Source organism: Rousettus aegyptiacus, unplaced genomic scaffold (assembly GCF_014176215.1).
Source record: "Rousettus aegyptiacus isolate mRouAeg1 unplaced genomic scaffold, mRouAeg1.p scaffold_m13_p_10, whole genome shotgun sequence".
Lineage (NCBI taxonomy): Eukaryota > Metazoa > Chordata > Mammalia > Chiroptera > Pteropodidae > Rousettus > Rousettus aegyptiacus.
Genome location: NW_023416285.1, coordinates 11,760,324 through 11,784,698, shown reverse-complemented (window position 1 = coordinate 11,784,698; position 24,375 = coordinate 11,760,324). Strand labels below are relative to the sequence as shown.

Genomic DNA, 24,375 nt, shown 5'->3' with positions numbered 1-24,375 from the left:
TGTATTCTTCAGGTCATACTTTAAATTCCTTATAGCAGTAGAAAAAAATATATAAGGATATTTTTGTTGGTAGGGACACTCGACTAAAGTAAAAATATTTCATGTGAAGACTAAGAATCCTTTACCTAGAGTTAGCCTTTGAATAACAAAGAAGTTGTAGAAAAAGGAATATGGTTGTTATTGCTTTGGTACCTGAAATACCTGTTGATTCTTTGTTGGTCTCCCCATGTCATCGATCCTTTATATGTAAGAATCAGTTTCTAGTTTTCCTCAGAGATGCAGTCGAAGCCGCCTCTGTTTTCTGAAGTGTCAAAACATGCTGCTTTGAGGATTCCCAAAAATTTCATTTCGATCATTGGTTTTAGACAGTGAAGACACTACTAAAAGTTATCTTAAAAAAAAAAAAAAAAGTTTGTGAAATGTCTTTAGGAAGGTAGCTCACAGCGGCATGCTGACATGCCCTGGGCCACTGCAGCGGGTTTACAGTGGCGCTGTGGCACTTTGGGGAAAGAAGCATGGTGATCCAGACATTTGTCAGACACCGCACAGCGTCTAGCTCCGGACACTTAGGGCGTCAGCGTTAGATCCTGCTGCCTTCCTTTCCCTGGTGGTCTACTTTGGGATGTAGGATTTTTGGTGAATACTGTGGTTCAAAGCAAGTACTGTGTGAAAATCATTATGGAACAAAAAATAATCAAAAATCGTCGATGTTTGATTACTTTTGGAGCGTTTAACAGGTATTCACAACCCAATAGGAAGTAGTCGTGGTTATTTTAAAATAAACTATTTGTATCGAATTGTTGTTAATAGCGTGTTATTTTTTTCAAGTAACTACTAAATTATTAGGACAGATACACAGTTTGGGGATTTAATTTAATAATTGGAACCTCAGTAGATATCTCCTTTGGGCTGGGCATACCACGAAAAAGTTATTTGTCAGCGAAGGTGCTATGAACCAAGAAAGTTTAGGAAACCTGAATTGAAGAATAATTTTCACTGCCAAAAATTTTTTATACTCTTATTCCTAGTTCAGTAGAGTCATAAAGTAGAATGCTTGATACACTTTCTTTGTTATTTAAATTTAATGTCAAACCCTATTGTGTTATGTTATCTTAGAATATATTACAGTGTATTGGTTTATTTACCAACTTTAGAAAGATGATAAATATTATTGCCGATTCAGAATAAACAGCGCCTCACAGTCTTTATTAGAACATTTGTTGTTGTGTAGCCATTAATGGTTTAGGAGACTGAAAAAAATGTATATTAACTTTAAGACATAATTATCATTTGTATCTACTTGAAAGCAAAGCATAATGGGTCCTGCGGGGGTGAGAGGGAGTAAATGTTAATTGAAGGTTCCTACATTTACTTTTTAATTAATAGGTTTTATATTAGAGAATTGTGACTTCATCTTGCAAATTAAACTTACTGACAGCTATTTAGACATATACCTGTTTTATAAATTGAAGTATACCTTTACATGGAAACTTCTTTTGTTAAACCATTGACTGGTAATTTACTGAATCTCTTCTGGAGGCGTAACGAGTTGTTTCTTGTATAACCCTTCTTCCACAAAATATTTGACCTCAAATCCCTTCTTAATTATTCATGTCATAATATCAGTATGTTTTGCTTGACTATTTTCCTTAGAATCAGTGAAAAGGTAGATGTAGTCTGGACGTTTCCCATTAGCTTTGCTGAAGAACGTGCCGTGATGTTTTTGCTGTCTGCCCCCCTGGATCTCCTTTATTCTAGAAGAAGTCTCAGGCATCGTGTCCCATAGTCACGCTTCCATCATAGCTCTTGCCCTAGTACTTTCAGCCTCCCTTTACCTGCTTGTCTTGACTCGTCGCTGAATTACCTAAATGGAAGGGTCGTTTCTTAAGTTTTTTTCTGTCTTGCAAGTGCTTGGCCGACAATGTGCCTTCAGACGTATTTGCTAAATGAATGCCAGAAGCCCATGTTTTTCCCTTTTTGCCTAACATTATTTTCTCTCTTTTTAAAATCTTTCTTCATGCAGTGCCCTAACCATTTCTAATATTCAGGCTGGATCGACTGGAAATTGGGGCTGTCATGTCCAGACCAAACGCGGGAACAATACAAGAACTGTCGATATTGTCGTATTAGAAAGCTCTGCACAGTACTGTCCCCCTGAGAGGGTGGTGAACAATAAAGGGGACTTCAGGTCAGTGACATGGAAAGGGCTGGAAACGCCGACTGGCCCACCTCCCTTTTTATTCTCAAAGGCACGTTATTCGTCTCCTGTTCTCAGTGACAGTATCGGAGAAATGAATATTTATTCAGATATACATACCTATATGTCTTCTTGAATATCTAAAGACGACCTTTAGAGCAGTGATTTCAGAATCATTTACAGAGATTTCAAAAAAAAAAACAGGTGCCTGAACTTTATCTCAAATCCATTGATTTAAAAGTCTCAGAAGGTAGATCTGTTCATTTTTTAAAAAAAGTTTTGTTGAAAAGTTAAGAACCACTACTTTAGGGAAACATTTTGGAAATTTTACTAAAATAGTGCAAAATGTAGATAGGCTTATGGTATTTTCTTTTTCTTTTTTTTTCCCCAGTGTCTCTTTTATGGGTGAACTTTGGAAGGTTTTGTATTGCTAAGTCGCTTTAACCATTAGCAGTTAAGTAGACATGAAAATTAGGAGAAACACTTAGCGAATTTTCCTTTCCCTTTTGGTTCTTTTGGCAATTAAGCAAGAAGGACTTTGGGAAATGAAAGCCGCTGGGAGGCCTGAAACTTGGGGAGCCATTGGTGTTGGACTCCATGTCGAGATATACAGAACGAGTTACATGTTACGATATTTTTAGTAGAAAGGTTGCAATTTGTGAGAGGTGTAGCAACTTTTACTTTAGACAACTTTTACCTGACTTTCAAAGTTGCTTTAAAATATCATTAAATACATCATTTAATGTTCTCTATTTTTGGGATTTTAATAGTGAGTTTATAGTTAATTTAAGGAAGGGAAATATATTGCTTTTTAAAGCAGCATGAAGATTGTCGAATACCCAGTTCGTACTGTTTGTGATTGTTGCTATCGCTGCCTCGTGGCTGTAAGCCCAGTTTTTAAAGATAAGGAAACCCTTTGATGTTAAGCTTTCAAATTCAAGGTGAAGAAGCAATAACAGCATCATTAGCTCAATTAGTTCCTCATTGCTTCTTTTTAATTGTCCTTAAAAAAAAAATTCTCAACATGAGATTATGGAAATGGCATTTGTTATTGCCAGTGGATAAGTCTTTTATGTGGATTAACTGTTGATATAATATTTATTTTGTATACTTTAAAGCAAAATAGATGACATTTCTTAATTTTGTTATGTTTGACATCTTTTATTAAACCATAATACGATATTTTCTGTTATAGTGGATTTTCTGTTTTTACTCAGTTTCTGAGTATTCTGCATTTTTTAAAATAGAAGAATCTAGTTATTTAACTGATTAATGAATTATTTATCTTTTGACATGCCTTAAGACATTATGCAGTTAAACTTCCACTGCATTAATAAGAATTTAGTTTACTGTTGCCTGATCTATTTATGCAGTTTTTAGTAATGAATTATATTTTGGTGTGACTAATATTATAATCTAGTAGTTCCAGTGTTATAGGTTAACATGTTTGATTTCGTTGCCAGTTTTGGAGAAATGGAACTCAAATAACAAAGGTTTCTTCTAACCCAGTTAATAGTGATCCATGTCAATGAGTTTGCATGGTCATTTGCAGAGGGAGTGGCTTCTCCCAGGTAGATTTGGTTTGATACTGTGTTGGAGGTCTTTCAAGACCACCCCTGCATGCAGAGATTTGTTGGAAGGACTCACAGGACTCAGCATACAGTTGCAGTCACAGCTAAGATACATCACAGTGCTCCAGGAAGATACATAGCTGTCCATAAGGGAAAAAGTCTCCTCTCCAGCCATGAAAAGGCAGCAGCCTCTAGGCAGTGTTTCTCTCCAGGGGATCCCGTTGGTGTCTCAGCACCCAAAGTTCTTATTTGTGGTCACATAAGCGCCCTCTGCTTAGCATGTCCCAAAGTTTCAGTCTCCAGGAAGAAAGAGGTGTTTTAGCGTAAACCATATGGCTTGTGCAAACATTCTAGGCACAGCTAACCACCCTTGCCTGTTAACTGTTCGCGGGAATGCTCCAAGTTCCAAAGTCCTACATGCCCTGAAGGACCAGTGCATTCTTGCTAAGGATGGCAGTCCCAGACCTGCTATGGTAAAACCCTTTTCTGCTCATGTACTTATTCTATCTACTTCTGCAAACATCCTGGTGGTTATATAAGCCAAAAGTATAATAACGGTAATTAAAAAGACATGCAGAACCACTTGTTGCATCATTTTTATTTTTTATTGGATAAGATACAGTTTTCCCATGTGTTTATAGCAGTATTTAGAGTCTCTCGGAAAATATCCTATTATGTTATGGTATTAAAATATTCTTGGCCCATAGTTTAAAACAATTTAATCCGTGTTAACTTTAAAAAAAAAAAAACAATTTAGGTCTTTATTCTTAAAGGAGTGTTTTGGTTTGTTTCTTTGACTTTTCCCTGGGATTGTACACGACACGCTCTAATCCTTACGTTTCCTCTGTTAATAATTTGTGTCAGCGTAATTTTTCGTATGCCGTTTTGCCCTCCTCTCTCTAGGTGGCCCCGAACGTTGGCAGGCATCACTGCTTATCTGCAGTGTACTCGGAACACGCACGGCAGCGGGATCTATCCTGGAAACTCACAGGACGAGAGAAAGGCTTGGCGCAGGTGCGACAGAGGCGGCTTCTGGGCAGATGATGACTATTCCCGCTGCCAGTATGCGAACGACGTCACCAGGGTTCTTTATATGTTTAATCAGGTAACTAGAAAGTCTTCAGATTTGCCAGGGTCATTAATAAAACGTATTTGAACCAAATACATAAGATCATCTTCTTCTTCTTCTTCTTCTTCTTCTTTTTTTTAATGTTGAGGATTTTGGCGTTTATACTTCAGTTGACCTGTCTTCAGAATAACGTCTAGTTTTCTCCACTGGTTTTTAAGGCCCTCTTTGTGGCTTCACTTCCTTTTCTATCACTGCCTGACTTTGTACCTTGGTGTTTTGTTTTTTTTTTTTAATTTAGTTTTTATTTATTTTTCAAATTTTTTAATTTTTCCCCTGACTTTGTTATCTTTGAATACTTTTATCATCTGCGTCCACCAGCCGTTGTTCACATCTCTCTGAGAAGCCGTTTCTTGGATTCCTTTTACAATTTCTTCGTCAGGGGATCCCTTTCCATGCTTATCATACTTAGGTGCCTTTTGCTGGCTTCGCTTTTACGCATCTTTTGTAAACCGTACGAGAATACAAGCAGTGGCGTGATGTTACTGTGTTCCACGTTTTCTTAGGGTCCTGTGCCCATAGTGTTCCCTTTTTGCAGTGCGTGGTGCTCAGTCATGTTTAAGTCAGTAAGTAAACTATCGTAAAACATGATTGGCAATGCGCGCCGTGCAGGTAAGTGCAAAATAAGCGGTTTGTGCTCCTGTACAGGAGAGGTATTGATCCGCCCAGCCGGGATACTCAGGAAAGGTTGTACTAAGCAATCGGGATTGTGTCTGTCTAGAATTTGGATAAGTGGAGAGGAGGAGATGGTGCAGCATGTTTACCTGATGTGCTTTTATGTATTAGTATATTTCATTTCAAGTTTTAAAAGATTCCCGTCAGGTGACTTCTTGTTAACAGTTCATCTTTCTCAGGTTTGAAAAAGCATTTTAAGAAGGTCATGGCGAGTAAATGACAAAGTTTGAATCCTTTGCAGTGTTTTGAAATGCAAAGTTAAAAACGTCAAAATTTTGTCGGTCAGTTTGCCAAGTACTTCTTTTTGCCTTTTTAATGCAGATGCCCCTCAATCTTAGCAATGCTGTGGCCACAGCCCGACAATTATTGGCTTACACCGTGGAAGCAGCCAACTTTTCTGACAAGATGGACGTTATATTTGTGGCTGAAATGATAGAAAAATTTGGAAGATTTACCAAAGAGGAAAAATCAAAAGAGGTATTTTTCTATTTCAGGTTTGTAGTAGATAGCATGTCAGCAAATGGTCATATTATGATAGTCTCGAATCTCTGTGTTTTAAGCCTCTTTATGTTTGCCGTTTTTAATTTCCAAAGCCGTCATTGAGAAACATGCTCTTTCTGTTATAGTGACTTCTGTTGGGAGAACTAGAAGTGAACTATCAGTTCTTGGAAATTAAGGGTTTGTGGTAGAGCGTAGCCAGCCTGTGAGGAAGCAGCCTTTTGCATCACATGGTGGGTTAGCCAGGGCTGCCTGTGTTGAGGCTTCCAGATACCTCCTCTCCATGCAGCCACTCGTTCATTCTTCTAAATGTGAGTTTTAGTCACTCAGATCATGTGTTAAGTTGCTTAAAGCCTTTTTTGTAATATCCTAGAGAAATGAAAGACTGTTTTAGGAACTTTTTTGAAATCCCAAATGATTAGAATATACAATTTAAGAGAATTTAGTGACTTTGAAAAGGGGTACATTTTAACGAGGCCACGTTAAAACTATGATGTACTTGTCAACATGCTCTCTTTTAGGGAATAACACTGACAAGAGCAGTTTTCATAATGAATGAGCAGCAAATAATGCTTCGAGTAAGTTTTAAGACTCAGGTTAACATATTCTTTGGGCTATGTGAGAACTTTATATATACTTTTCTTTTATAATACATTCATTTATACAAAAATAAATTTTAGAAGTAGAATAAACCTGGATCAAGTCATAAACTGAAGCCCAAAGATAATTAAATGGTTTATCCAAGGCTACAGAGCTAGGTTAGGGCAGCCCTGCGAACAGAAGCCAAGAACCTTCAAAAACTCGAGTTTTCTGCAACGTCACACTTTCTGGTACAATGTTGCGTTGTCATGATATTCCAAAAGCACTTTTTATGTAACTGTGAGGAAAATACTGTGCTCAACGAGTCTAATGTGCAGGACATTTCAGATTCACAAATGTGCACAAGGCAAAAAATATGCTTTATTTCCCTAAATCATTTTAGCAAGAAAAATCTGGGGGATGTACTATTAATATTTTGCATTTTGATGATATGTTTTGGATGTTTTGGAATTATAGCCCTGGTCCATTAGACAGTCTACTTGTTATGATGTAGACATTAAAGGAAGGGAAATAGATGTATGCAAATGAGACTCAGGTAAATGCACCACTTGATAAGGAGATAACACTTCAGTGTTCTTATCTGAACTTGAGACCACAATTTTTAATAAGCTGTCCTGCCGGTTGCTTGTGTCTCTGGGGCACAGCCTGCTTCCCGTGGTAAGTTTCCTTAGCACTGGGAGAAGCCACCCGGATTCCGGCCCTGTGGTCATCCTTCTCTCCATTGTCAATTATTATAATCACAGGTTAGCTGCCCACATGATTACCAGTCATTTGTGGAAGTTGGATGTTTCTAGTCACTAGAGTAATTGGAATGGCATTTGAAATATGGACATTGAAAAAGCTTTGCCATCACATAATACAGATTTACTCCCGTGCCTCCCTGTTTCGATGCGAGGGACCTTTGCTCACCTCTCAGCTCAGGAAGAGCGAGGCAGTGCCCAGAGGTGAACATTTCACTGCTTTTCACCTGTGCGTGGTAGTGAGTGGTCTGCAGCTTTCGTATGTGCTCAGGCGGAAGTGTCGTGTTGAGGACCGGAAGTAGATTTGGTTTTATGAGTAATTAATTAACCATAGGCCCTATTTATTTTAAAAATAGAGATGGTACTTGCCCTGTTTACTGGCAAAATTTGTACAAGTCAAAGCTATGATATAATTTTATAGGGTTAAAGTATTTAATATTCTTATCTCAGAAGCTAAGAAGACTCTTTAAAAAAATTATCAAAGTGATTTAGTTCTCTAAAAACTTAGTTTGAAATATCACGTTCACTGGTTGACATAGGTAAAGTGTGAATTATTTTTGGAAACAAATAATGGCAACTTATTAAGTATAAATAGGAGAAACAGCAAAAATATTCAAGATTGGATAATTGAAGTATAAGTATAATATTATTTGTGATGCAGCAACAGACATCGTGTCTGGATCTTTGTAAAGTTAAACTGCCATACCTGTCACCATGTATTAGTATAGCAAAAGAGAATCGTGAAGGTTAAAGGAGGCTTCATTTTACATTAATTACTACAGCATACAGTTATGCTCACGTATCCTAAAATGCATACAGCTGAAAGGGATAAGTAATGAAATTGATTTTTCTTTTATGTCCAAAAACGTTACTCTGCTATAGATAATTTTACAACTGAAATATTGTGAGGCAATTGTAAGTCTAGCCAACACAAGTTGGTACTGTTATCTTAGGGTGGGTACTGTCAAAACTGCCCAGATCCAAATGGTGTAATTAGTGGGGTCTTTTAAAAACAGCTGAAGGTTATCTATCAAGCAACATAAACATCTGTTCCAAATTTACAAGAGTGATTTCTCTTATGAAAACAATATATTTCCCTCTTTTTCCCCCTCCCGACTGAGTCTCCCCTCTCCCCCTTTTTCTTTCTCAGTTCTGGAACATTAATAGTAAATTCTAGATATATTTTATTCATAATTTTTCTAAAATATAAGAAACTTTTAAATAGAATCCCGACACTTACATCACCCAGATGAGCTCTGAGTCCTTTATAAAATCTTCCAATGTCTAGTCCATGTTCAGTTTTCCTCGATAATGGTTTCTTAAAATGTAGACCACATTGTCTGGTTACCTTATGGAATTCATATAATTTTGCAGTTGTTTATGTGGGATTTTCTAGGTAGACCATTGTCACCAGCAACTAACATGCAGTTTTCCTGTTCTTATATCAAAATTTTTTTTTCCCGGTTTGACATTGATGAGGACCTCAGATCAATGTTGATTAATGTTGGTGAGAAGGAATACTAATGAGAATGGTCTAATTTGTTATGAAATGTGATTGTTTATTTGCTTCTGCCACGTGCCCAGGGGAAATACCAGGGTAATTGGTCACTTTGAAATTAGTTCTCAGCTTGAGGTTTTGCAGATCACGGAAGTAATATGAAGTCTGACCTCAGTTCTGCATGAAGGTCAATTTGTGTTTACAAGTTGACACCAAAGAGGTTTTTTAACCTCCTCTCACCCCATATCAAGGTCAAGGAAGGGCAATTTCAAGTTTCCTAGCTGTCCCCTTCCTTCTGGGAGGCCGATTTAATTAATCCTGATTTTCCGTGACCCTAGAAGTGACCTCTTTGAGTTGTCAGCTTCATGTAGTAGCCTTCTCTTATAAGGCCCGTGCTGGTGGGTCCTCGGCCCTGTGTGGATGTCCATATATATCCCGTGGTCAGCGGAGTTCTACCGCATGGCTTCTGGATTCCCGCTACTGTTGTTCTCTGGGCCTCTGGAGGAATGTTGGGTTTCTGCCCCGTCAGTGGTACATTTACAAAGATAACATTTTTTTTTTTCCTTCAGCATTTTTCACTTTTAGCAAGAGAATTGTCCAGAATACTTAGTCCTCTGTTCTTCCAGAAAGGGAGGCGCACATACATTTTTGTAATTAGGAAAAACAAATCTGCTTCTGTTGGGACAGTGGGAGGAATCTTAGCAGTTTTAAACTTTTCTGTTCGCTGTGAAGGTCTGGCCGGGGGTGGAGCCCATTAAACCCTGCCTCTCTTCAATCGTTTCTAGAATTTGTTATCAAAGCAACTTTACCTGCAGGACTTGCTCTCCTTTCTGTTGGTAATTATCAAATTGTCTTCACTGCCTTGACTAGAAACCTATCAAGAAGCCATTTTCCCCAGTCAGAGCAGCTCTGCTGTTCATGCAGATTTTTAACTTGTCTGTGTCTCTCTTTCTTCACTTAAGTCTGTATTTCTCACTTTTTTATGTTTTCTTAATTAAAAATATTTATTTTTTTAAAGCGTGAGTAGGCTACCTCAAATTTTTTCTGTAAGGTAGTGAAAAATAAACCCAAAATTATTATTCTTAGCCTCTTTCTCCTCGTTCCCTTTCACTTGCTTTTCCAGTTAGTTCCTCCATCATCATCATCATCATCATCATCATCATCATCATCATCCTGTTCACTCATACACCACAGTAAAACCAGAGATTTAATAGGTGACATAGGCCCTGATGATTGTCACAGTGGAACCTCTTGTTGAATATTGACAGCTGAATTAACAAGCTGCTGAGAAGCCAGTCGTGGGACCCCAAGACACTCAACTGAAGCTAGTTAAGAGTGACACAAATGCACTTTTAAAACAACTTTCACACAGAGCAATTTCTTCATTAAAAGTAATCAGGGCAATAACATACTTTAAGAGAGGTGTCATCTCAGTATTATACTTAATTTGTAACTTGACGAAGAAAATCATCAAGACTGCTTGAACTTTAATACTAGTAATATCAGCTGCTTGTATTATTATTTAGTCAGGTGTGGACTACATGTCAATTCCTGTACTTCCCATTTCCATCTTAGCTGTCTCGAAACAACTGCATAGCTTGCTGCCTTGGCCACACTTGTGTCTGTAATTCTTCCTTTTCTGGTTATTGGAATCAAAAGTACCCCTTGTTGCTTTGCTTGAAAACTCGAATCTGGGGAAGAATCTAGATCCCTTGGTTTGCTTAATGAAGATACTTGTTTTCTCTCTCTTTTTTTTTCTTAATTTACTAGAGGATGAGGCGTTCCCAGTACTTCTCGTAGGGTTCTTGATCTCATTTGACAAATGAGCAAACTGAGGCTTAAGCGGCTAAATAATTTGATTACAGACTTCTGACGTGACAAAATCACAGTCGCAACCCAAGAGTATTTTATTCTCCGACACATGAACGTTCTGCCTTCAGGATTACATGATACTTCTGCATTGAAATGAAATACCAAGTTTAATCGATGTAATGTCTTGTGTATTTCCTGTGCTCACCTAAAATTCATGAAATTTACAGATAACTTTGGTCTTATTTTGATCAGAATTCCAAACACCTATTGAGAATGAGAAATCCTGTCCCTTAAAACATGATATTTAACACCTTCATTGTTATTGATGTGCCATTTTTCATGCTTTACCATTTATCTTGGATAAAGTACATTCACACGTATTTTCATTTGATCCTCACCATTCATTGTGACAGGTGGGAGAGCAGGTGTGATTCCTTCTGACCCTTTTGTGGCTGGAATGGCCTTCAGGGAATGAGGTCAAGGAGAAATACAATGCTTTCTAACACTCTTTGCAGGTTTTTAAACTCTTCGTGTGTCGGATTTCAGGAAATGCTTGTTTAATCCAATACAATTCTTCATGCTGTTATCTCCTTTGTATTCTTTTTTGTCACTGAAGGGTTCAGAACAGCTTCCATAACCAAGCTACACAAGCAGGTCGCATTCTGAGATCACCTGCTCTATGGAATATTTTGGCGACAACTCCTTTTTCTTGCTTCTTAGCCATTTAGGTTGAAATAATGAGAAAAATAACTTGTTCTCAGTTAAGGCAATCACTCTAGTTAGCCATATATCTTCTTAGAGATATTTTTCTTTGCAGTTATTAACACATTAAATTTCATTACTGGCATTTTCTAGTGAGGCAGAGAAATTCTTCGTTGATCGTATAATAATCATAGTTTTTCAGTAGAGATGATGGATCTATCAGATGCATTTATCAGATCTTACGCTGGATCTTCATAAAGTTTGTATGTCTAAAAAAATTTTTTTAAGTATAAAACAGGAAGTTTATATTAATCTGTAAACACCTCCTATATATTTCAGTAGTGCCTGAGAGTTAGTATTTTCCTGTAGTTTTTCTTTTAACTTTTACAGTCAATGGGAATTTCTTTCCCGATAGCCACAGAACATCTCTTTTACCCTATTTATTTTTGTATACAAAATTTGAAATAACAGTAGTTCAGATTAATGGACAAAAACTTAACCAAATCATTTTAGCTCCTCTGAATCCCCATTAAGGGGCAGTGGGGTTTTTTTTAACTGCTATATAAATGGCTGGTTGACTGTAAGTAAGTTGACATATCAGAGTCCCTACACTTCTTCACAACTCTAGAAATACGGGCTTCCGTTAGAAAGAACTTCACTCCCGTACCTGTGTGCTGCTAGGAATGTGTGCTAGGTGCTCGTGTTTCATGAACTGGGTGAGCAAGTTCTTCCTAATTCTCTGTCAGTCGATCCTGTTAATTTCCTGGGTTTAGGGGACATTTCCTCCTTTGAGAATGTGCAAGTCCATTAACACAGGGTATTGAGATTAAATTTCATTACCCTTTATCATATATTTCTCTACTTATTCATTGCATTTATCTAAATCACTTTTTACAAATGTCTTTATTTTGTATTTTCTTCACTAGATTATGAACTCCAAAGTAGAGCTTGCACGTTTCTTTCACTGCTGTGTCTCCATTGCTCGGGACAGTCTGTCTCACTTTGGTCCGCAAGAAATATTTAGTCAGTGAGTGAATGAATATTGTATACCTATCGGCTTTTGTGCCAGGACTCACACTAGTGAATAAAGGTGTAAATATGAGTAGGACATTGTGTCGGCCCTGCCCTCAATGTGTTTACAGTGGAAATAAAGACAGAATTGTGATACACCACGTGAAGAGTGGTATGAAGTCAGAAAACTATTTTTTTAATTGGATGAGATGGCGGGGCTTTTGCCGAGGAAGAAGAGGCAGTTTTGCTGGACTTTGTTGGTCCTGTTTATATAGGAACACAGACCTTTAAAAATGTACTCTTTTTTTTTCCACTTCTTATAGAGCCTTCTGTCTTCAAAGAGAGGTCTATATTGGAATTGAAATGATTTTAGAAAAAAATCAATAAAACGACAAAGAGAGCTAACATTTTTGGAGTGCTCGCCACGTGCCAGGCATGGTTTAAGGAGCCTCTTATATGTGTTATTGGAACTTGATCTTCACAACATTCAGAACAGACGGGATCGTTATTGTCCCCATTATAGAAATAAAGGCAGGTGCAAGAGGTTAAGTGTCCAGTGCAGCTGGGGGGCAGGATTTGAAGTCCTGTCCTTTCACCCCTGTACTCACTGCAGTCTGTTTCACCCCGTGGTTGCAGGGTTGGTGTCTGGTGGTTTCCATGGGTTGCCTTTGTGCAGCGAATCCTGGGTGGGGTGGACCCAGCTTTCTCCAGACTCACCTCAGGCCTCATAATTACACATCCCGGGAAGACTAATGGATGCACAATGGGTTGGGAAGCTCACCCGGGGTCTTCTGGGAAGATCAAAAGACATTTGCTAAAATAGCCCTGGCTTTCTGGTTTAGCTCTGGGGCTTGACACCGTTGATGCTTGCTTCTTGATTAGAGGACCAGGCAGGGTATAAATCCTACCTCCGGAATACTTGTGCTGTTCTTTCTGCCGTAGATCTTCCTCTTGCGAACATTTTGCTCAATACCAGACCCCCTTGACACCAGTATGTTTCATTAGCCCCGCCTGTTCGGTGCCTTTCTCTGACATGGGACATACAAGTCAGCATCAACAATAGTCAGTGGACATTTCACTGGCCTTGCGTGACAGGTGTTTACATCTGTAAGTTATGAACGGAGCTCAGTTCATAACTTAAATAAAACAAGCAGTGCAAAAGTGAGCACCTCTTAGGTTCCATTTATTTTATGGCGCTGAGTCTTAAAGCATTCGCTGAGTTGGGAGGAAGAGAAGGAAAAGTTCATTCGAGGTAGCAGAAGCTGCATGCAGAGATACAGGCGGTGGCCCAGCATGTGTGGAGACCTTGCAGTGGTTGGACATACCTAGGATGCTAAAGAGAAAGGCAGTATGTGTTTCTTAACAGTAACACTAAGATAACACTTACTCTGAAAGAAATGTTTATAAATACTTTTCCAGACCAAGCGTTTGTAGATCGTTTTTTTTTCTGGGATCATGCGATATTTTTTCCTTCCTCTCAATTTGTTCTTTTCCTCATTGGTTTGAGTACCGCATGTCAGTCTTCTCACCAATGATTGGTGGTTCCTTAAGTACACTGTCTAGAGCTAAATATTACCAAATAGTCATCATCAAGTGTGCTGTTCATATCTGAAGAGGTTATAATGAGAAACAAGTGCCTGTTGGGTTTTCATGGGAAAATATAGACCAAAGGCCATTCTTGCTGTCCCGTGAGAGGGTTTTGATTATATAAAACAGTTCGTGATGGTTTTCAAGATCTTTTCTTCCCTCTCCTGCACGCCTGCTAGCTAGGCGACGTGATGGTTGACATCGCAAGTAACATCATGTTGGCCGACGAGCGCGTCCTGTGGCTGGCGCAGAGGGAAGCTAAAGCCTGCAGTAGAATTGTCCAGTGTCTGCAGCGGATTGCTACGTACCGACTCGCAAATGGAGCTCACGTTTATTCAACAGTAAGTGGAAAAAGGCCCGTGCTTTAAAAAAAAGTTTTTGTCTACACTTGGTCCTTAGAATAGTGTCTTACTCATCCTTCAAGAAGGAAAGAGATGCCGTGTCACTGTCTTCAGAATTTGCAGTAAATCCTCATCCACGCCTGCTGTGGTGAAGTCCTCCAGGCGTAGGCATGGCGGCTGTTTGTGTTGACGGGTCCTACATTTTGGTGAATTCTCTGAGTTCAGTCTCGCTCTTGAATTCTTTCAAACTGTCGGGGCAGGTGCCATCTTTTTCGGGTGGTTTTTCTGGCTTTCATTTACTTCGTACTTCTGTTCATCTGCTCTTTAGCATCTTTCTTCCTTTGCTAAAGAAGCACCTTCGGAGTGAGCCTGTAAAATTTTTACCGGTGAAACAATGCAAAGAGTTAACTAGATCTCCTTGTAAAAGGAAACGGCGAATATGGCATAAGTGTTGATCAAGGTGACTTTAAGTGTGTCTCCCAAACCCTAACATGACCCCTGTGTTATGATCATTAAGAGAGGCCACTGATTTCTCTAGCTGATTTTTTTTTTCTAAGCACTTGCATTTTTAGCTTATAGTTTCCTGCACAGCGCTCTTTAAATTTTTTTTAATTGACTTTGAATTCCTATCTGATCCTCCACACTTAATGGCTTGTTCTTTTCATCAGTATTTTTCTATTTTGAGACATCCTTTTTTCCCCAGCATCTTTTTTTTTTTTTTTTTTTTTAATTTTTAATTCTACCATTTATCTACACGGTGTCTTTGTTTAGTAAGAACCTAAGCGTTCTCTTTTACCTTAGGTACAGTGTTTTGTGTTTGTAAAGTCTTTGAAAGTTCATTTTCTCCATATTGTAAATCTTTCATAACTCCTGTTTGATTGACTTTTGAAGTACTCCCCCAATATTGCTCTGGAAGCTTATGTCATCAAGGCCACTGGCTTCTCCGGAATGACATGTACCGTGTTCCAGAAGGTGGCAGCTTCTGACCGTACAGGCCCTTCGGACTACGGGAGGCGAGATTCAGATGGAAACCTGGATAAGCAGCTGAGCTTTAAGTGCAATATTTCAAATACGTTTTCAAGTCTGGCACTAAAGGTACGTTATATTTTGCCATCATTTAAGACCTTTTGCTCTTAGATCAGAATACTAAATTTTTGCTTTACAAAATAACCTTACTGAAAGTTATTTAGGGTAGAAGGGCATATTGGTTATATTATCCTGTTCTTTTTAAAAAATTGAGACCAGGAAGGGACACAAGTTGACTTTCACAAACCTATGCATTTTTGCCCTTGGACCCCTTTCTTCACGCAAAAATATCAAAGTTATATTTTACAACTACAGTGGTAAAAAAGATGACTATATTAATATTACATATTAAAACTTTTTTTTTACCTTTCTTTTACAAAAAAAAAAAAAGTTCATTTTTATTGTTCTTGATTTTAAAGATATGAAAGCATCCTGTGCCCTGGCTCTGTGCCTACTGGGCCTAATGGAAAATCAGACTTGAGGCTGAGCAGTTAATTAGACAAGCTGTATATTAAGAATTTTTAGCAAAGAGAAACATGTGATATATCTTCAGAAAAAGTGTGTTTTATTGCAGGAAACAAAATTATAAAAGCATTTTTGTTTTTATAATGTGGGGTTCAGACGTGTTGCATTAAATTACATTGGAGCAAACAGAGGTATAATTCCAGTCCCTAATGGAACCACATTTTTTCATTTAGTTTCATGTAACCATGTGTAACTGCATTCTGCGGATTTTAATTACTAAATATTTTCTTTGTTTCTGGCTTGTTCCTGAAGTATATCACAAACAGTATCCCAATCACTAACCGCTATGTCATAATTCATCAAATAAGTGTTAGGTACTGATACATTGGGCACTCATAAATATTGAATGAGTGAATGAATGAATGAATGAATGAAGAATTAATGTATTTTGTCATACCTTACCCTGGTGACCTCCACAGGGAAGGCCAGTTTGCTCAATGTAGAAAAAGCCAACTTCCCCTGCCACCCAAGACAGTCTCAACTAGGTCAGAATGTCTAGTGATCATATATTTACTTGGTACCATATACTCAGAGGAAAATTGTCAAGATGTATTTGTTATTCTTGGCTCCGTGAGAGCACTTGATGTACCTGCAGTGCTGCTGTAGACCTGCTCCTTTCCTTATTGTATTTTTTATTGGTAAAAACATACCACAGAAGACACAGAAACAGCATCACACAGAAGCCCATGAGAGAACGCCGTGTGTCTTTGAGGAGCACTTAAAATTGATGAATCCTTCTACCTTAGGTGATCATAGTTGGTAGAAAGGGATTAAAAATGATGAAACCATATATATTTCATCAATTTCACAACCTACCCTCTGGGTAAGCAAAGTTTCAGCTTGCTAAAGTAGAAAGCATTAAATGAACACTCAGATTTATCAATTTCATACTCTTCTGTCCTTTTAAGATCATCTTGTGGCCAGAAACCAAGGACACATTACACTATTATTCATGCTTCATAGATGGACATGATTAAACTGAGTAAAAGAGAAACGTACCCTTCATGACACAAAATTAAACATTTTAATGTCGACAGCGCAAAATGCTTCAGCATTTTAACAGAAACTTTCTTTACATTTTAAACTTTATCCTCAGGCAATTTTTACTCTTTTTGCATGTACCTTTTTTTTTTTTTTTTTTTTTTTTTTTAGCGCCTTGAATATAGTACTAACTAGACAACTCGAACATGCAGTAATTGATTATATTACCCTCAAATGGGAGAATATGCTAGCCTAGGAAGCCAAACCCTTAAAAACTCAGCCCTTTTCAGTAAGAGCCTTACCTGGATTGCTTCCTACATGTTTCTTGACTCTCTGTCCTTCTCTCTTTACTACCATCGCAGCCTCATTTGGACTTCTATCCTGTGTTGCCCAGACCGTTGCCCTATGTGGTCTCTGTGTCTCCAGGCTCTTCCTAAAAACCCATCCCTCTCTCATAGATTGGTCTACCCAGGGCTGACATTTGGCCAACAAGTACCACTGCAACCATGCCAGTTAGTAAAATATTGAAATACGTCCATCCTTACCCTTTAGCAAATGGGTGGTGCCATAGCTCCCTGGGTGCCCCCTCAGCACTGCTGGTCCTTCTGCTGGGGACACCCCAGCTCTGTCCACCTTTAGCAGCTGAGGGGCTGGCGCCTGCAGAGCGGAGGGCTTCCCCTGGTCGTCTTCCCTGCAGAGGCTCTTTTGATGGTCAGCGCGTGCGTCATTTCAGGTTGTTGCTACTGTGAACATTATCATGGGACCTACGCGAGATGGGAAGAGACCTTGCACATCCCCCGATAAGTACTTTGTGTCTCTCCGGAGGCTGGCTCCTGGTGGCTTCATCACTTGACATCGATCCCTCGCTTCCCATCCCTTCCTACTTCCTTTCCCTTGTGTCCAGTATCAGCAGCTTCCCTTGGTTCCTCTCCCAACCACAGGCCATTCTTAGGCCTGCCTCATGCTAATTCTGCTAGAATTTCCTCCCCCGCCCCTCCCTTTCCCAGCTCCCTGTTGTATGTTAACACCCAGCAGAAATGTCACCTTCAAGAAATCTTACCTATTACCGTGCTATCAGTCCTCGCCTCTCCCACCCTCATCTCCTTGATTCTCTCCCTCACTTTGCCCTTCGCACCCTGCTCATTTCTATCATTGCACTGTGCACGTGGGAGCCAGATGGGCTTCTTCCCTCCCGCACTGGACTGAGGACTGCCGGAGGCACAGTGAGTGCTTGAGTCATCAGTGGGTTCCAGCGCCTGGCCTCAGTTGGTCGACCAGTTGGAGATGGAGTTACCACTCATCTGACTCTTCCAGCACCAAATCAGATCTGTCGAATATATTTTGTAACTGAATGCTTCCTTCCACTGTTGGCACCATAATTCACAAATATTATGTTTTTGATGAGCTACTAAGAGGTTTAGAAATTGTTGGCGTTTCAAATATAGCTGTAATGTAGCCAGAAAGAACTGGGTTTTTGGTTTCGTTTTTTATTTTTTGTTTTTAACTTTCTTGACTGGGATTTAGAAATCAGTTTTTCTCTACTACCTGTATTCCCCTCATCTCAGACATCTAGGGCTTGATCCCAACTGAAGTCCTTTAAATTTTCCAGGCCAGTTATCTACAACTTTATTTCTGCCCTTTTTCTGCCTCTAAAACTCCGTTTGCATGGTAACTCTGATTTCATCATTGCCTCTTAGTCCCTTCGTGCTTTGTTTGTTCTCCAGAATAGTCAGAAGCTGTTACAGTGAGTTGAGTTATTGTGAGAGAAGCCAAAGGATATGGCGACTAAGAGTGTGGCCTCTCTGTAGCCAGACAGCCTAGATTCATGTTCTCCTCCCCCAGTTAATAGCTGTGCAAACTTGGCCGAGTACCTTAACCTCTCTGAATGTCAGTTCCTCATCTGCTCCATAGGAATCATGAAATGATACTTAACTCAAAGGATTATTGAGAGGATTAAATGAGGCAAAGTACAGACATTTACAAAAGTGCCTGGCATGGAGTAAGCACTTAATAAATGTTAGCTCTTATTATTTTTTTATTGTTCTTACCTCTCTTTTGTTGAGTTATGAGTAGTTGAGGGAAGAAACCATGCTTATTTCATTTATGCCAGCACAGGGTAACGAAACATACAATAAATGTTGTTTAGTAAAAATTAGCAGCCATGCTTAATTAGTGAAGAAAGTCAGTTAAAAAATTAATTCTAAAAGGAAACCGAATCCCTGTCAATCTTTAGCAGTAAGATACTCAAAAGGTGTTATGCAGTTAACAAATTATATACAGTAAAATCAGGATAAGTCATCATACCTGTCTCTGTAAAATCGAGTGTGTAGATAGTTAAGAAAACATGGAGAAATTCATCTATTTGTATTGTTTTAAATAGATGGCTCTTTGAATCATTCTGATCTCAGTGTTAGAACTCTATACACTTAAACTAGGATTTCAGAAAAATGTAATATTAATTACACAATGGTGGAAGTCCAGATTGTTTTTATTAGGACTGATGTTAAAACCTAGAAGTATTTGAGTTTATACTTAACATTTATACTTAACATTTCCTTCCTAGCTTAATGTCATTGTAAATAGGGAAACAAGAATTCAGCAAATAAATTCATGATACAAGCCCTGTGATGACATTGGTTTCTTGTGTGTTCAGACTTTATCAATTTTTGGTACTGAAATTAAAACGAGAGTTGTAGAAGTGAAAACATCGTCAGGGTCTAGTTTCTTGTTGGTAAGTCGGTTACTTACAGGCATTTTTTTCTCTCTCCCCAGACTCCAGATAACCAGTTGCCATGCCGCAGCAGTAATAATAATAAAAACACCACTGAGAGTTCTGTAGCCTTTTGTTGATCATGATGCCATTTGGTCCTCACAGCTCTTCGTTTGAAAGATCGTTAGCTGTGTTTGACAGATGAGACTAACAAAACTGGCCAGCATTAGGCAGCTATAACTGGTGATGCTGGGACCTGCATCCTGGTTTCTTGTTTCAAATCCCATGTGAACTTTCCATCGTAAAATATTAGACACTAAAAACATGTATTTTCCAAAGGATTTTTAAGAGAAATTTTGTTCTTATTTATTGGCTATAATTCATGTGTTTATATCTATTTCCATTTCTTCAACCCATCCTTTTAAAAATAAATGTATGGTTAAATGAAATTATAAACTTGTGTTCCTTGACTTCAGGCCAAGTGGCAAAAGGTATAATCATGATATAAATCTTAAAAAGTTAAATAAGTGTTCCTCAGTGGTTTTTTAAATTAGATTTCTCACCTTTACATAATAACCCATCAACACTTCTTTTAAAGAAATTAAATGTAGGAGAATTACACTTCTTACTATAAAACTCTAAACATTCTTGATACAGCTGAGATTTGCTTTTCCAGCACCAGTAGGCCACCCTCTCTCCACCCCAAGGAATCCATAATCATTATTTTAGTAATATTCTTTATTGGACTCTGGAGGGTATTTTAGAAGCCGTAAGTATGGAACAGCCTCGAATGTGTAGCTCTTTATCTCTCAGTGATCTGTCCATACACCTGAGTTTTTTTAAATTGTTTTTGTTTGATTGGTTTTACAAGTTTAAATTCATGTAGAAAAAAATTCTGGACTTCTATAAATTATAGATGTCATTTTCTTTTTCAGCTGACTTTTAGAGAACATCAGTACGACTTCTTTAAAATTTGATTTGCCATAAGTAATACCTTCCCAGAGACCTATCCTTACTTTTCAAGTCATTTTGTGTTCACAACAAAATTATTTTATGAATTTTAGAGTACTTACATTTTAATAAATGTCCATTACATAATGCATTTTCAGGATTTTACTCTCTTAATTGATTTGTTGATGTTTTTCCTTTTTTGAAAGCCTCATTATATACTTAAGAGAAATTTATATGATTAATAGGAGTGTACTAGATTAATGAATGAATTTATAATAAACTTTGTTTTCTCAGTAGATTACATTTGTGAGAATAGTAGAGACTTCTTTATGCATTTTCTTAAGTGCAATATTCCTAATATTTTCTTGGCACCTTCAGTTTAAAAATAAGAGTCAAACAGTTAATATGCAAACTTCCAAAATACTTTCATTCAACAGATATTTGTGGGCATCTGATGTGTTCCAACATTCTTCTAAGCACAGCAGTTAAAAGCTAATTCTAATGTCAGTCCCTTGCCTAAATAGAATCTTTTTAAACATGCCACACCGACTTCCATTAATTTTGTAAACATTGGGCAACCTTTATTAAATACCAATGCCAGGAACTGCTATTAACATGTAGTGTGGGGATCTAGAGAAATAAGTGAGGTTATCTGGACTGGACAACCCCGCAGTGGTGGGAGGAGCAGACCATGAGTTGTTACACTGTGGCACTGCAAATATTAGTTACACTCCAGACCTGTGCAGGATGTTGCCTGAGTGCGGAAGAGGGAGGGAGCAGCTAACTGAAAGCAGTGGATTGCGTGAGGACTCATGTCATTAATCATCCAAAAAAAAAAAAACCCCTGTTTAAAAAACTTTGTAAAGTCCTCTTGGCTGCCAGCTTTTCTTATTCTAATCCATCCATTCCATTGCCGGTAGGATTATCTTGCTAAACATCAGATGTGACTAGTTCAAGTTTGCCAGACAGGGGAATAGTGGACCATGTCAGCCAGGGATGTGCAGCGAGCACAGTGGCATAAAAATAAAGTAGGAGGGCTCGGAAATCCATCAGTGTTGCCGGTTGTGGTAGAGGGAGTGTTAAAGATGAATTAGGGACATGGATTTTTATCCAAACTGTATGGTATACTCAGAATTTAGGGAGCACTATTCTCTAATCACTTGAGAACAAAGATATTATTTAAACAGAAATAACATAATCAGACCGTTCCTTAAGAGGAAATTCTGTTGGCAGCGTAAATATTGGATGAGAGAGAGATTAGTGCCAAGAGAAAAACTGTGATAACATCTTAAAATAAGGAATTTTGTTTTAGAGTTAATAATTTGTCTCCTGGTTTTATAGATTTATTTTTTATTGAATGCTGCATAATTTATAATTTAAAAATCCCTGATAAAGAAGTTTGAAAAACACTCCGCGATCAGCCAGCATCCTTAGTTCTTCCTGTTTGTTACTATGTTTTTCTAAACGTAATGTGTTTCTTTGTCTCAGGGAAATGTCTTCTAAAATAAGGGTTTGCTGAAATCTAAGCTTTTATTATGTTTGCATAATTTCTTTTGTGGTTTGACAGTTTGAATCCATCATAAATCACCTTAAATTCCATCCACCCAAGTTAATTATACTCATTTTTGTGATATGCTACATTTGTGCTATTTGCCATAGTTTGTCATTGTAAAATTGATATAAAGAGTGATCACTGAGATTTTGATCTGTTTAGTGCTATTTATTTCAGCAATATATATTGTCATGGGAAAATTCACTCTGGTTTGAAACAATTTCTCATTGATTTCTTTAACTTTGAAATAGAGTTTGCATTTATCTTTATTTTATACTTCTTGGGTTCTATACTGTTAACATCATGTTCAGACATTTTGCTTAACTGATAAGTTCTTTGAACTATTGAATTTCATATATACACGTCTTTTAAAATTATTCAGCATATAATTAGAAAGCATTCGTAACAATCTAAAATATTCTTTCTGGTTTCTGCATACTCATAGGGCAACCTTTCTTTTTTTGTGTTTTATGTATTTTCAGAATACTATTGTGGAAGCTTCTATTCAGCTCCCACCGTCCCTTTTCTCACCAAAGCAAAAAAGAGAAGTCAGACCGACTGACGACTCTCTCTTTAAGCTTCAACTCATCGCATTCCGCAACGGAAAACTTTTTCCAGCCACCGGGAATTCAACAAACTTGGCCGACGATGGAAAACGGCGCGCAGTGGTTACGCCGGTGATTCTCACAAAAATAGGTTTGTGTGCGGCGCATGGTCTTCTGTAGTCGCGGGGCAGTGCGACTTTTATAATTCCCTGGTCCTGAAAATGTCCGTTTTTGTTCCTTTTTGTTTTAATGAGTCACTGGTGAAAAAAAAAAAGATATCGCAGAATACCAGATTAGTGTATAAATTGACATTCAGCTGTTCATGAGGTTTGTTTTTCAGAAATACTTTTATTTCCTGTTTTCTCCAGATGGCGTGAACGTAGATACCCAGCACAGCCCCGTTAACGTGACCCTGCGTCGCATCGCGCACGGAGCAGATGCCGTGGCCGCCCAGTGGGATTTTGATTTACTGAACGGACAAGGAGGCTGGAAGTCAGACGGGTGCCATATACTCTACTCAGATGAAAACATCACGACCATTCAGTGCTACTCCCTTAGTAACTATGCGGTTTTGATGGTATGGCACTTGTTAACTTTATGCATAAACACTAAGTATTCTAATTTTTTCCTTATGTGTCGTTAAGCTCCAGTAAAGGTTGCTTTAAAAAAAAACTTGTGACATAAATTGCTCCCTGTAGTTAAGTAAGAAGCATTGTTTGGTGTGATTCTCTTTTAAAAGGGAAATTGAATTTCTGCCAAGTGAAATGTATGTGATTGAGTTTGGTAAAGGAATTTTCAGTAAACTTCAAAAGTGAATCAGTTCAACTAGACTTTTACCTTCTTACAATTTGGAGGTATCTTGGAGTCTGTACAGACCAACTCTGACCCCAGTAAGAGAGACTCATTTGCCCAAAGATAAACAGTGAACAATGAGAGATTTTTTAGTTTGCCATCTAGTTTTTTTTTTCCCATTACATGTCATAATTTTTACCTCCTTTTGGATTTAGAGGAATAGTGATAATTTCAGTTTAGTCACTGAAAGAAATAGTATTGACACAAATAATGTATTTTCAATTTTAATGTTAATCAAGCTGATGTTTTCTGTTATTTACCATTGTTCATACCTATTAATTTTGGTAAAGTAGTTATCTGATAAAGTGAATCTGATTCCTGAGCTGATAATTATGAAATTAACCATGCTAGAATTTGTTTTATATTGCAGTTATTATAAGATGCTAACATCCCGGAGCATGGATACATGCACTTTGAGTATAGTGGAAGGAATTACTCATGAATCTGAAAGACATTTCCCAGAAATGGCTTGAGGCTGGCCTGGGAGGGAGGATGCCTACGTTTTTATTTCCGCTTCCAGCTCTGAATCTGTTATCTAGACTATATTTTATGAAAGCATTAACTAGTCTCGAAACAAGATATATTTTGCTTTTTGAGATTTATTCTTAAGAAAACAGAATAACCTTTACCACTAGAAATGATCCTATTAAAGCAAGCTTGAATCAGAATAGATTTTGCTCAGTTCTTGATTTTCTCTTTGCTCCTTAACTTAGTATACCTTACCTGGCTTACCCGTCAAACAGGAAGAGTAAATAGATTATTTAGCAGGGGATAAGGATGGTCTTTTCAGTGGCATCCATTAACATGTTTGTTATTCATCCCAGCTGACAGTAGAGGGTGTCGCTACTATTTAGACTCAGCTGTATTTGTGTGAG

At 38.0% G+C, this 24,375-nt stretch overlaps 1 protein-coding gene across 2 annotated transcripts in view; it reads left to right on the top strand.

Moving 5' to 3' along the window:
- Positions 1-24,375, top strand: part of ADGRA3 (adhesion G protein-coupled receptor A3) — a 95,347-nt gene that overhangs the window by 49,333 nt on the left and 21,639 nt on the right. Inside the window, exons 8-14 of one of the 2 annotated variants that reach the window (XM_036227552.1) lie at positions 2,024-2,188; positions 4,672-4,873; positions 5,891-6,046; positions 14,197-14,358; positions 15,328-15,453; positions 22,586-22,799; positions 23,017-23,225. In XM_036227552.1, the coding sequence (XP_036083445.1) occupies positions 2,024-2,188; positions 4,672-4,873; positions 5,891-6,046; positions 14,197-14,358; positions 15,328-15,453; positions 22,586-22,799; positions 23,017-23,225 (1,234 nt within the window). Of the gene's footprint in view, positions 1-2,023; positions 2,189-4,671; positions 4,874-5,890; positions 6,047-14,196; positions 14,359-15,249; positions 15,454-22,585; positions 22,800-23,016; positions 23,226-24,375 lie in introns of both variants that reach the window. The other variant, XM_016121270.2, reaches the window with a different exon arrangement.